At 37.4% G+C, this 13,901-nt stretch overlaps 1 protein-coding gene and 1 pseudogene across 1 annotated transcript; one reads left to right on the top strand and one right to left on the bottom strand.

Annotated features, from left to right (window-relative positions):
• Positions 1–2,930: 2,930 nt before the first annotated feature.
• On the bottom strand, positions 2,931–6,309 carry LOC125190429 (receptor-like protein 34; annotated as a pseudogene).
• Positions 6,310–12,866: 6,557 nt separating this feature from the next.
• Positions 12,867–13,776, top strand: LOC148931924 (uncharacterized). Its single transcript, XM_089064954.1, has 2 exons — positions 12,867–13,218; positions 13,294–13,776. The coding sequence occupies exons 1-2, from the start codon at positions 12,946–12,948 to the stop codon at positions 13,774–13,776; spliced, it is 756 nt and encodes a 251-aa protein (XP_088921080.1). The 5' UTR covers positions 12,867–12,945.
• The last annotated feature ends 125 nt before the right edge of the window (positions 13,777–13,901 follow it).

The following is a 13,901-nucleotide window of genomic DNA, read 5'->3' on the forward strand; positions in this document are numbered from 1 at the left end:
AGTAAGGTTGAGAAGGACCCAAACCTTGAAAAAGTCTACTAATTAATCCAAATTATTAGAATAGAAGTTAATTATGCCAAAAATCAATATTCATTTGATTCATTGATCATTTTAGTTTGTCCACAACTAGGAATTTAGGAGTATAAATGTTAAATTTCTGTGTTATTCTTTTTTGTTAAAAATTACTTTGTCAATCTCAAGTTAATTGATTTGTCTTCTTTTCGAGATTCCCAAGCTAAAATAGTCATTTTCATTTTTTTTTTAAGAATTACTCCTTTAGTGTCAAGTTAATTGATTCTTATTCTATTGCTAATTATGTCATATCCTTTCCAAGAAATTTAAGAACTTGGACCCAAGATTTTTGGATTCAAGCATAATAACTCTACCACTAGACTACACACGCAATTTTGCTCACTTTAATCTGTATCATATTTTATACTCTTTACTTTAATTTATATCTACTTTAAGTCATTCAATACCACTTTCTTTAAACCCTCGTACTTAAAAAACTTTTGATTAATTTGGGGTTAGGGAGTAGTATTGACCTAAAATATACTCCCTCCACCCGCGAATAAGAGTCTCATTCCATTCCGGCACGGGTTTTAATAAATGTTAAGAAAAGTGGGTGGAAGAAAGTTAGTGGAATAGGGATCCCACTTATATATATTAGTTTTAAATGATATGTGAGCACTGGCGGAGGCAATTCAAAACAAGGGGGGACGATGGTTCCCCCAAATTTTTTTCTTTTTCACTACTATTATTATATATATAAATTTATTAGTAATGTATTTTATAAGATTTTCAAAAAATAGCTATGAATATTGAAGGAAGAATTATCTAAGGAAATAAAATAAAATATAAGCTTGCTTCCTAGAGATGGTTTCTCTTCTTTTGACAAAGAAAGTGTACTCAAACTTGCAAGTTTTTATCCTTCCAATTTTTCAAGCATTGATTTGAGGTCTCTTGATTGTCAACTTGTTATACTCATGGAGGATATGAGAAGAGATAATGGCTTTCAGAATTTGCAAGATCTTAGTTTTTTTTCAATGAAGCTTGTTGATACAGAGAGGGATGTGGCTTACCCCTTTGTCTTTTTGCTTATCAAGTTGATTTTGATTCTTCCAGTTGCTACCGCAAGTGTAGAGAGAGTATTTTCTGGAATGACGTTTGTAAGAATAAGTTGCGAAATAGAATTGGTGATCAACCTGATGATTGTTTGGTGATTTACATTGAGAAAAAAAATGTTTCTACAAGTCTTTGATGATGATATAGCCCATCGCTTTGAGAAAATGAAGACTCGTAGAAAAATAAATTAGATGTTATGTATAGTTTTTGATTTATTTTATTTTAAAATACACGAGTTAAAATTGAATAATATTTCAAATATTATTTAACCACTATTTTCTATATTTTTAGTGTTATTTAATTATTTATCATACGACTCGTACCCCCAGATGACAAATCCTGGATCCGCCACTGTATGTGAGTGGAATGAGTTGGTGGGATGTGGGGCCTTTTTACCATTTATGGCATATATGAACCGGGACTCCTATTCGCGGACGGACCAAAATGAAAAAACGGGACTCCTATTCGCGGATGGAGGGAGTAGTCTCTTTGTCCCAAAAGAAGAAAATAGTGTCATCCATTTAAATTAGTGTCATACTCCTCCTTGAAAGTGTCTTTATAACACAACACTATCCGTACCTGAAAGTTTCTTATTTTTCCATTTTTGTCCGTCCTACAAAATTTGTCTCATTTGACTTTTTATCATTTTTGATAGTGGACCTCATATTCCACTGACTCATTCCTACTCACATTTTATTATAAAATAATATATAAAAGTAAAACTCATATTCCATTAACTGTTTCAACTCATTTTTCATTAAATTTCTTAAAACCCGTGTCGGGTCAAAGTGAGACAATATTTGGAGGGCGGAGGTAGTACTAATTATGTAGGAGCTTCTGTTTTTGCAGTTATTCGCCAACTGTTTTGTCAATTGCACGAGTGAAGTCTGCTACTAAACAGAAAGGTCAGAAGTGTGAATTTCCTTCAAGAACTTCAAATTTCTTCTGGCTACACGTAAACTAATTGTTATTCCACAATGCTTATAGTAATAATTAGTTTCCGACCATCCCAACATTTAAATACTGAAGTGATCAACTGTTTTTCGCAATGCCATATCTACTAAATTCATCAACTTTTAATCAAAATCACATTTTGTTTTGACAGAAACAGATGTGGATTAAAAATCGATCCACATCCCATGGATAGTTTCAATATTCGTAAACTTATTGATATATGCACTAATCGAAAGAAAATTATTTTTAATGGCTGAATAATATTCGCCAACTGTTTGTTATATTGCCAACTGAAAGCTGGGAACCAGAAGGAGCAAAAGGTATTTGACGAAATTCTTAAGTGAGTTGTGAATTGACTGAAGAGAAATTGTAACTCCTACAATATACTATTCCACTACACTATTTCCAAAAAGCCCAATATTTACGTTTCATAATGTAAATATCATTTTGATATTAGCTACGATTAGATGTTACTTTTTATTTAATTATTAAGTACTTCCTCCGTCCCAGATAATTCGTCCCAGTTTTCCATTTCGGTCCGTCCCACATAATTTGTCTCACTCCACTTTTACCATTTTTGGTAGTGGACCCCATATTCCACTAACTCATTCCTACTCATATTTTATTATAAAATTTATATAAAGGTAGGACCCACATTCCACTAACTTTTTCAACCCACTTTACATTACAATTCTTAAAATCCGTGCCCGGTCAAAGTGACCCGAATTATCCATGACGGAGGGAGTATTATTTTACATTCATACATGACAAAGAGAAACACATTACTAAGTACCAAATTCGCAACACACCATATGCTAATTAAACACAAGCCAAGTTACACCAATGAACCTTTAGTGATGATGTTTTCTAAGCCCATTCCTCCTCTCTTCTCTTAGTCTTACTCTTCTTTCGTGTCTTTTTCTCCTTCCTCTCTCATAGAATATCTTGTCAGCAACCTCTTCTATCTTCTAAAAAGTATCTTTCTCTCAACCTTCTGCAAAATAACAGTGTCCATGCGACGCTTCCTATTCCCACAACATAAACAGAAGCAACAAACACATATTCCCACTCAATCTCCTCATCTTTCGATTCATATGGTGTTGAGCCAGGTTCATGAGGGCTGCTGAAACTTTTGTTGAGTGGGAAACCACATAACCCTGCGTTTCCTTCAAACAAATCAGCCGAAAACGTTTGGAACTGACGACCAGTTGGGATCATCCCTTTCAGATCATTGTAAGATACATTCAAGATTGACAGAAAAGATAGTTTCGTGAGCTCCCAAGGTATTGTCCCGGTGAGCATGTTTTCAGAGAGGTCGAGCGACCCAAGCTCTGTCAAGGCACCCAATGATCTCGGGATTGCATCACTGAGAGAGTTGTGGGATAAATTGAGAAGATAGAGTGAGCTAAGATTACCAATTGCGCCCTGTATTTCTACTTCAAAACGATTGGAAGACATATCAACGGACGTGAAGTCGGGCCAAACCTCAATCCCTTTAACCGTTAATGTCACCTCATTTGTAGGACTTTGTAGCATCATTCCTCTCAAACTCGAGAAGTTTAGCAAATTCAAACGACCACCGAAATCATTTGAAGATATATCCAGAATTTGAAGATTCGGCCAACTCTTACTACATCTTAAGTCTCCATAGAATCTGTTGGAGCGCAAAACAAGGATGCGCAAGCTCAACGACAACATGCAAGGGAAACTACCCTCAAGGTTGTTGTTTCCAACATCCATCACCAGTAGATTCTTACAATTCGCGAAAGACTTAGGAACCTTCCCGCCTAAATTGTTGCTACTAACATCAAAGGTTTGTAGGCCACACTTACTAGAAAATTGATCCGGGATAACACCACTGATTTTGTTCCCCCTAAGACTGAGCACTTTACTCACACGATTAGTTGTAATTAGGCAAGGAGGTATGCTACCACTCAAGTTATTGAAAGACAGGTCAAGAGCACGGAGTGATGGTGCATTGCAGAGGAAGGTTGGAATCACTCCAGTTAGTTGATTGTTCGCGAGCAAGATAATAGAATCACTAAAATTTGGAGAGATGGGAAGCTTTTTCAAACCTGTCAGAAGATTAAAAGAAAGATCCAAATATATCTCTTTGATTTCCCAAATCCAACTAGGAATATCCCCTCGCAAACGATTGTTTGAGAGGTCCAAATTCGACAAATAGGATGCATTTCTAAGGTCTGGGAAATCGTACAAATTGCATAATGACATTTGTAACACCTGTAAATTGGGATATCCATGCGAACTTGAACTCACGTTGGTTGTGTCAACTGACAAGTTGTTGTTAGAAAGACTAAGCATTGAAAGAATTGTAAGAGTTCGAATCTTATTCAGTTGAAAAGTGTCATTGAACAAGTTGTCAGAAAGCCAGAGAAAGAACAAGTTTGGAAGTTGGAAGAAGAAGTTAGGAATAGGACCTCCAATCCTATTACCACTCAAATCTAGCCAAAAAAGGGTAGACTGGTTTTCAATGGGGAATTCTTTTATTTGACCATTGAATTGGTTGTTGGATAGATCAAGATACTCCATTGAAGGGAGGGCAAAAAGATGGTGAGGAATGGTGATGTTCAATGAATTGTCTCGTTAATTTAAACGGGAAAGGTTTGTAAGACCTTGAAAATGCAATTGAGAAAGTGAGCCATTTAGATTATTATAACTAAGGTCCATCCATTCAAGATTCTTGCAGTTATGAAATGAAGGAATTGAACCAGTGAATGAGTTATTGGAGGAGAAGAATTGTACTAGCCGTGTTAGGTTAGCCAACGTGGATGGAATTGGTCCCGTGAAACCGGATTCTGTGATATAAAGGTATTCCAAATTCGGGAGGCGATGGAATTGGTTAGGAAACTCACTGGTGAAGTCATTGAAGGAAAGGTCAAGGCTCGACGAGTCTGTCAACCGGAAAAGGGCAGATGACTCATCAATTTCTCCGGAGATGCCCTCGCTGTCGAGGCTCAAACTGGTGACCCGACCTGAGTCATCACATGCCACGCCGAAATATTTAGGACATAGTCCTTATTTAAAACACAAAATATGGCAAGACAAACATTTTTCACCTCCTTTCACATAACAAAATATTTAGGACAGTCCTTATTTAAAACGAAAGCCCACCTCACAAGCTTAGCTCATCCACAAACTTGTCCCACCCTCAACAACGTGCACAATTTCACCCTTTTTGAAATAACATGATATGCAAAATCAGACTTTGCAAAATAAATTAATTAACAATGCGCTCAATTTATCCTTCGTTCTCATACAATAAAATAGGTTTATCAATTAAACACCAAAATTCCCAACATAGAAAAACTCTCAATCAACACTGACATTCGGCAGTATGTAAATTTCTAACATAAATAAATCTGATTACATAATAAACTATACCAAACCAATTAAGCAAAAATTGAAGAACCGTAACATAATATACTCCCAAACTTCACGTAAGTACTCCTAATGTAACGCCCCGCCCTCCTAGGGTATAATAAATTCGGCGGTCGTTAACTAGGCGGACTTAAATGCAATAAGAACAAGGCTAGGGTTTCATTTAAAGAGATTTGACCTAGGTATTTAACAAGCTAACGAAGCAATAAGACAATGTTTTAATCAAGTCTAATCAATGAAGAGTAGATAACATAAATGACGATCAAAGTCAAGGGTTGGAATGAATTCAACAAAGCACAATATGTCTCAATCTTCTAATCCGAAAAGAAATAAGTTCAAAACGACTAAGTGATAATAATGAGTTTCAAAATTTGGCGGAAGCATCCAAGAGAAAGTGGAGCTATGTATGAAGACACGACTACACTCGAAGTTCAAATTATCCATCTTATTAATTAACTTTGCTCAACACCCGCCAACGCTCGTCGCCATTCAACCTGCACATAAGGAAAACACATGCATGCCTGAGTATTTTGAAATACTCAGTGGACTCGTGCCAAAACATTTTATTTAACAAGTTATGCCACCCTTACCATAGTGAACTCGAGTTTTAAGCAGTTATAAAAGAATGTCACGAGTATCACAAAAATAATTTCTTAGACTGGCCAGTCAAACAACTTCCCCACTTTTCTCATCAATAATCACAATCTCAATCACAATCTTTCCATGGTGCAACGAAAGTGTGGCCACACTTTTTGCCCACGAGACCGGCCGGCTAGCAAGGACGACTCCCGATCCCACTGTGTACACGGCCTGGTAGGGTTTGCGGCCCATACTCAGACCCGAATTCGTTTACTCATAGCCACTGTAGCCTAATGGAGCGTACTCACAAACTAGGCATCAGGCACATCATATCATCAAAACAATCACAGGCATGGCATAACGTTTCAAACCACCCTTATAACACCAATTAATATTTTGACAAAATAAAAGAGTTTAGTGAATAAAGCCCACCTCGACTGCTTAGATTTCAAGTACTTTTCCCTCTTTCGTTATCCGGCTTCGCAACCGAGGTTTCACCTTTTAGTCACATATGCACATATCAAGTATTAGTCCTAACATAAATTCCTAAATCATGCATGCCTCACGTTTCTCTTTTCCCATCGATTTACCTTAATATCACCTATCAAAATCAAGCCATGTTCATCATATAATTTCATTCGTATCTTAACTCTAGATCTATCATCAACATATATCACACAAGAGTATTTTTCCAACATGCACACACCACACAACACACACACGCGCGGCACGCGCACACACACGCAACACACGACGCACACACACCCACACACGGCTTCACACATGCACACATATATTCCATATTCCCTTTATCCCACTTTCACTCAATCAAGATGCACGAGGGTTCAAGAATACCGATTAATCGGTTAGAAGAAGAAGAATTAATGTAAGAATACCTTTTTGAGAAAAATGAACGGTAGAAACAAAGTAGAGACTTGGTTCTTCAAAAATCTTGAGGCTCAAACTCTAATTCTTCTCAAAGGATGAAGGATTATTGGAGAAAAGTAGAAGAAAATTGAGAGAGTGAGAAGAGAGGGAGAGGCGTGTATAATGGGGTGGGGTCGAAAATTTTGAGATGGCTAGGGTTAGGTTTTTGGCTTCTTATTTATAGAGTTCAAATAAAATCCTTAGGTAATTAAATAGAATATTTGGGAAGATTTATTCTACACAATTATGTAAAATAAATATTGTGAAGTAGAGAAGAAGAAAAAAAAATGGGCTAGGGTCTTAAGGCATGGAAATTTCGAAATATATGGCTTTTATTTAGCCAAAATTTTGTTTTTGGTATTTTTCCGGAGTAGAATAAAATATCACGGAGCAAAATAAAAATAAAAATCCTCCCCATTGGAAATGGAGATAGGCGTGTAATATGCCTTTTAAATAAGGAAGGGATTTTGAATATTAACTAAAATAAGATATGGCAAGACCTTCTTGAGGTATGGTAAGATGTACTAGAATATTTTATTTTAGGTATGGAAGGAAATCAATAAGGAATCAATTAAACAAGTAAAATAAATTCTTCCTTCCAATTATAGGTGATTTTCGAAAATCACCTAGAATAAAGGGGGTGTCGATTTTTCTCATTGAGGAATAAAGAATAATTGGGTTTTGGATTTAATTTGGATAAATATCCCAAGAATTAAATTAAATCCGGAAAAATAGGATTTTCTCCAATAAAATGAAGGGGTTCGAAAATTTCAAAAATGAATAAAAGTGGTTATAGTATTTATGGAAATATCCTAATAATCTCACTCACCCTTAAACAAATAATTCACCACATAATTCACCTTTAATTCAAATATTCATAAGCCACGTCACATACTCAACGAGTTGACTATTCAAACCAAAACTCAACTCCAAATCGCAATTAGGTCACAAAGAATCATGCAATAATCACTCATAATTAATTCCACGTTTTCCTAGCATTTAATGCAAAATATTTTAGGTCGCAAAAATTAGGATTCGAAAAAAGTGGGGTGTTACACCTAATCACCTCCGTGTACATACCCCTTTCACAACACATGTATATATATAAATATCAATTCCCCACTTTAAAACTGTTACACACTAAAACCAATTAGCATAACATAATATACTAATAAACTCCCACATCACAGTCTATACTTAAAAAGGAAGAGAAATTATTTAAATAGTATACTCCCATCAATCAACACATAAATACTCCCTTCCCAACACTAAATGAATAAAGATAACAATTCAAAGAAATTGTACTACATAAATACTCCCAGCCAAGCCAAAATTCTCTCTCTCCAGCTTTCGAATTTTCGCCCAAAACAGAAACACAACCATAGCTCTCTCTCTCTAAAACTCACTCCTTTCCTCTACAAAAGTTCACACGGTCTCAGTCTCTAAATCTCAAATTTTCGCATGCAACAATATATACACAGGAGGTACCTTCCCCTCTCTACATCTTTTATTAAGTTTTTCTAATAGGTTCGATTCAAACAGTTTTGGGCAGACATTGGAACTTTAAGAATTGAGCTCGAAGGTAAAATAGAAGGCTACTAAAAGTATTAAAGATCAAATCTTTATCAAAACACATCATTCAACAGTTTCAAGATAATTTAAGGATGAACTAAATTCCCATGGATGTACTACCGTGAGTGCTACGCAGTGGAATTAATTAGGAAAAGAAATATACCTTTGTTGCAGAGAGTTGCAGGAAAACAATTTGAAGGACTCTCGGCTCTCTTACCCTAACTATTTCTTCTCAACTGTGATTTCAAGAATTTATATTATGGAATCAAAATATGGAAGTTTTAGTATTCATCGAGTTGAGGAGAATTTACCTTTTGATGAAGAAGAAAAAAATAACTGTAGATTAGAAGAATGATGAAGTTGTGGTGTGGGAAATATATGAGAAGAAGGGATTTTTAGTTGGAGATTTTTAAGGATGGTGGAGATATGGGAAAAACCGTGTATTATGAAATTAGGAGTAGAAATTTGATTTGCAGGTTTTTATTTTAAATATGGATTGATAAAAGTAGCCCAATTGATATAAGGTAAAAGTGATCGACCCAAATATTTGATTTAAAGCATTGATTAAATTGTGGTGTTTTATTTTTTAGTACCTTGGTGTTATTCCAAGTACTTATAAACAATCGCCTAATATTTCCCATCAATGAATCACGCGTCATTATCATCGACTATTTACACCACACTAATTATCCAACATTTGGACAACAATTCAAGCATTCACTACTTCCCTTCGCAACCAATCAAAATAAAGACGGTATTTTTATTCACGGTCTATCACTCTCTCGTTCTCAAAACAAAATCTTAATATAAAAATGTAATAATAAAGGCGGGTGTTACAAATCATCCCTGTCATGATACGAACTCACGTGGCGGACCCACGACGAGAGCCATGACGAGGCGGCTTCGGGATGGGCTCGCAACTTTCATTCAAAAGTCCAAGCGGGAGGAGCCTAGGATGACGGAGGAGCCAAAGTTGAGGATCGTGCTGAAAAACGAGGGCCGACCGAGGTTTCCAGAAAAAACGCCCGGCGGGCGTTTTTTACATGCGAAAATCGCCCGACCGGGCAATTCGGCTAACACACTCAGAAGAACGCCCGGGCCGGGCATTTCGTGCGCCCGGCTCGCTGTTGAAATTAGCCCGGGAATAGGGAAAACGCCCGGGCTGGGCGTTTTGGCCTGTGAAAAACGCCCGGCCGGGCGAAATATCCAATGCCCGGCCGGGCGAAATATCCAATACTTAGATTTTGTGGGCCAACTTTCTATTTTTGGACACATAGTATAAATACCTCTTGATGTCATTTCTTTTTCTTAGTTTTTGTTGAAATTATATGCTTGAGAGATTTGTTCCTCTTGAAGAGGGTTTCCTATCCAATTCCTAGATTTAGGTTGCTTGTTTCATCAATTCCTAGTGAAGTATGGATCAAGTAGAGGTGTGCCTTGAGGTTTGTGGTTCCCTTGAAGATCTATCCATGGATGCATGTTACTTATGTTGTAAGTGTCTTAGTTTGCTTCATCAATGACTATGTATCTCAATTTCCACCATATCCAATGTTATTTCCTTCTTTGTTGATCTTAGTTTCCTTATTTTTTGTTGGGTTGCTCTTATTGATGAAATAGAAAATCAATTCTCACAAAAAAATACCTAGATCAAACATCACAATTGGGTAAATCCTTGGGAAATGGATCATAAATACATGGATCCTTATCATTTGGTATCTAGAGCCTAGTACCCACTAGGTGAGAATCTCTCTCACCTTGTGCCGTACCCGTTAAGTATAGACACCCTATACCTAGGCTAGATGATATATGCTTGAGGATCTATGTGGCTCTAATTGTTTCTCCAAAATTGATTTAACAAGTGGGTACCACCAAATTCGCATGAAAGAAGGGGATGAATGGAAAACCGCTTTTAAAACCAAATTTGGTTTATATGAATGGCTTGTTATGCCTTTTGGGTTGATTAATGCTCCTTCCACTTCATGCGTTTGATGAATCATGTGCTTCGTCCTTTCATTGGAAAATTTGTGGTGGTGTATTTTGATGATATCTTGATTTATGGGAGAATTCTTCTTTTGTTCTAGACTAGTAATTGCATTCCATTTTAATGAAGAAGAATAGAATTGTTCCCACTCAGGGGAGTGACGCATAAGCATTCCCTGTAAGTAAAACGCATAACCCAGATGCGTCTTTATTGAAAGACGCATAACATTGATGCGTCTTTAAAGTGGAAACGCATAAAATACTGCGTTTTATAATGACGCATAATAGTTATGCGTCTTTCAGAGATGACGCATATAGGTTGTGCGTCTTTGGGTAATGACGCATATAGGTTGTGCGTCTTTGGGTAATGACGCATAAGCTTTATGCGTCTTTGGTCGTGTTTTAAAATCGGGCAGAAGGCAGCAGAACACACCAGACGCGAAGCAGCTCACGAATTGACGCGATTTCCACCGTTTTTCAACCGGCAACCGGCCATTTGAGGCTTCTCCGGTGAATTTTAACCGGCTGCAAACATCTTCAAGTAATTGTTCTTCAATTTCATCCTTTATTGCTTAATTTGTATAGGTTTTCCCTAATTTAGCAAAATTAGGGTTTATGATGAAATTGATGAATTTATGATGAAATTGATGAATTTAGGGTCGATTTTTGTTGTTTTGTTGCTTGTTTGTGGGTTTCACATGTATATAATGCAATGGGTAGAAGTAATTGATTCAATTTTTGTAATTGTGCCCCTTTTTACAAAGCTAAAAATTGAATCTTGGTTATATGTTTTCAAATTGGAATATAGTTTTTTGCTTTTCAATTGAAGTTGCAATTTAGGTTGGATTGTTGAGTTTTTTGTGATAAAATTTGAATCTTGGTTGTGTTTTACAATAATTTTTAAATTTTGTTTAAGTGATTACTTATTGAGGTATTTGAGTGTTATGTAGATATTAATTTGTTGATGAATATGTTAGTTTTGTTTGTGACATCTTAGATTGGTATGTTGGAGGTTATTGGATATGTAGATTTTCAACTTATGCTATGTTGTATGATTGATGATATTAAACAGATGACATCTACAAGTTCCGAAAGACAGTTATGCTATGGACCTGAGGATCCATCACTACTCTTTCATCAAGACGAACACATCTCAGCCTCATTGATGGCTGATGGCACATCAAATGTTTTCAGAGTTCGTCGGACGGAAACTAAAGTTTGGGCAGTGCCAATACATGAAAATGTGAAGTATTGGCTTGATGTATGGGGTTTCAAAGGCGTGCTGGAATGTAATAGGCCAATGAGGATGGACAATGAGCTTATCACTGCCCTTGTCGAGCACTGGAGGCCTGAGACTCACTCTTTCCACCTACCAGTTGGAGAAGCTACCGTAACCTTACAGGATGTGCAAAGCCTGTGGGGTTTGAGAGCAGACGGGCGTGTTTTCACTGGCTATGACTACCCTATCGGATATAAAGATTGGTCCAGCAAGTGTCGAGATATGTTGGGATGGATACCTGACGTGGACACAGAAACGAAGCAGGGCAGATTGCTAATGACATCTCTGATCCACCAAGCGACACTACCTTTGGATGATGGGCTGCATGCTTATGCATACGTCCAAAGGGCACGTATACATGCCCTGATCTTGTTAGGAGGGCTTATTTTACCGGACACCACAAGGTGCAAGGTCCCCTTTATGTGGTTAAATGCCTTTGACGATCCGAACCAAGTGGCTAATATCAGTTGGGGTAGTGCTGCTTTGGCGTATCTGTATCATTATTTATGCGAGGCTTCTGTAGGCAGGCAGAAGAGGGATTTGGGTGGACCTATGGTTCTTTTGCAGCTATGGGCGTGGGAAAGAATGCCCACATTGAGGCCATCCTTTGTGATACCGCCTATGCACACGCCGTATACCCCGTGTGGAGCCAAGTAATGTATTTTTTACATTAACTCACTTAATTATTTTTCTTTGGTAACTTTTGACATTAATTTTATGTATAGGTGGCACGGAGTGACTGAAATAGGAAATGCTCCCCGATATTCAGTTGTTATTATCGTGATCAATTATCACTTATTCGTCCCGGCCAGGTGAAATTTATTTCCATTGTCTTAGTTAATGAATTTACTATAACTATGATTTTTATATTATATGTTTTTTATTATATCCTAATCAATTATCACTGATTCATCCCGGCCAGTTGTTAATTTGATTTTTATATTATATGTTTGTAGTTTCTGTGGACACCGTACGTAGATTGCATCTTGCCCGATCACTGCATTGATTCGACCGCATCCTTCTTGTGCGACACTTACTTGGTGTGCTGGTCATTTGTCAAGGCACACGAGGCTGGACGGGTTTGCCGACAATTTAACCGCTACCAGCGTATTCCTGAGTATCATGATAGGATGCTAAAGAATGCCGGACATTTGTGTAAAAGTCACCGTCGTGGGATGAAGGGCGCTGATTGGGCAAAGAAACATAAATTGTACATTGATGAGTGGGATATGAGACACGAGAGGTTCCAATCAACTTTTGACCATGCAACGGCGGGCATGGAAGGTCGCATTAATCCGGGCTATATGGCGTGGTACAATAAGATCACGGTGTCATACCTAACTCAACCTGGGACACCGTCAACGACTGGGATGAACGAGTCAGCCTCTTCTATGAAAGTGTTGGTATGTTTTTGTATATAAAAATGTATTCAGTTTTAAATTTGTATATGTTGGTTTTAATGATTTTGTATTATCTAGGTTGAGATGGCTCAGGGGATATGGCATTTGACCTCTAAACATGACACCGATCCTCGGTTACGGCATATTCGAGAAATGGTTGCTGAGGGTCTTCGTGCGACAGGTAATACTGATGTGATGGAGTATCCCACGTCGCAACGGCGAGATGTGGTCATGGCGACACGCCCACCGACTTCTATTCGTCATGGAGTGCTGGGTGTTCGGGTAGGTGGACACCGGTATACACGACAGTATAGGTTGTCGCAGCCGCAACAGCCGCAGCCTGATTATGCGGAACCAGAGCCACTGAGTCCAGAGTACGATCCCCCCAGTTGGTCTGTCTACCCAGGGTCACAGTCCCAGATGAGTGGTTCAAACCACGACTACTCGCAATGGGGAACAAGATTATCATGTGATTCATTCTTCGACGCTGGTACTGATTGGGATGCAGCTAGAGCGCGACGTGATTCATATTTCCAGAACAAAAATGTTTTAGAGACATAATGTCAATGTGACAATGGGGTTTAAATAGTAATTGTACATTGAATTTTATTTTTGAAGAAATTTATATTTTGTGTATATACTTTATTACCCTTAAAGTAATTAGCTTATTAAATACACTTATTTAA

The sequence above is a fragment of the Salvia hispanica genome, chromosome 2 (assembly GCF_029641045.1).
Source record: "Salvia hispanica isolate PSC_SH4W2 chromosome 2, Shi_PSC_v1, whole genome shotgun sequence".
NCBI lineage: Eukaryota > Viridiplantae > Streptophyta > Magnoliopsida > Lamiales > Lamiaceae > Salvia > Salvia hispanica.

What these genes read in the sequence shown, in the direction of transcription:
- LOC148931924 (XM_089064954.1), top strand. Translation starts at nt 12,946, where the DNA reads ATGCTAAAGAATGCCGGACATTTGTGTAAAAGTCACCGTCGTGGGATG. An exon ending in CCTCTTCTATGAAAGTGTTG is followed by an intron (nt 13,219 to 13,293) that starts GTATGTTTTTGT and finishes TGTATTATCTAG; the next exon opens with GTTGAGATGGCTCAGGGGAT.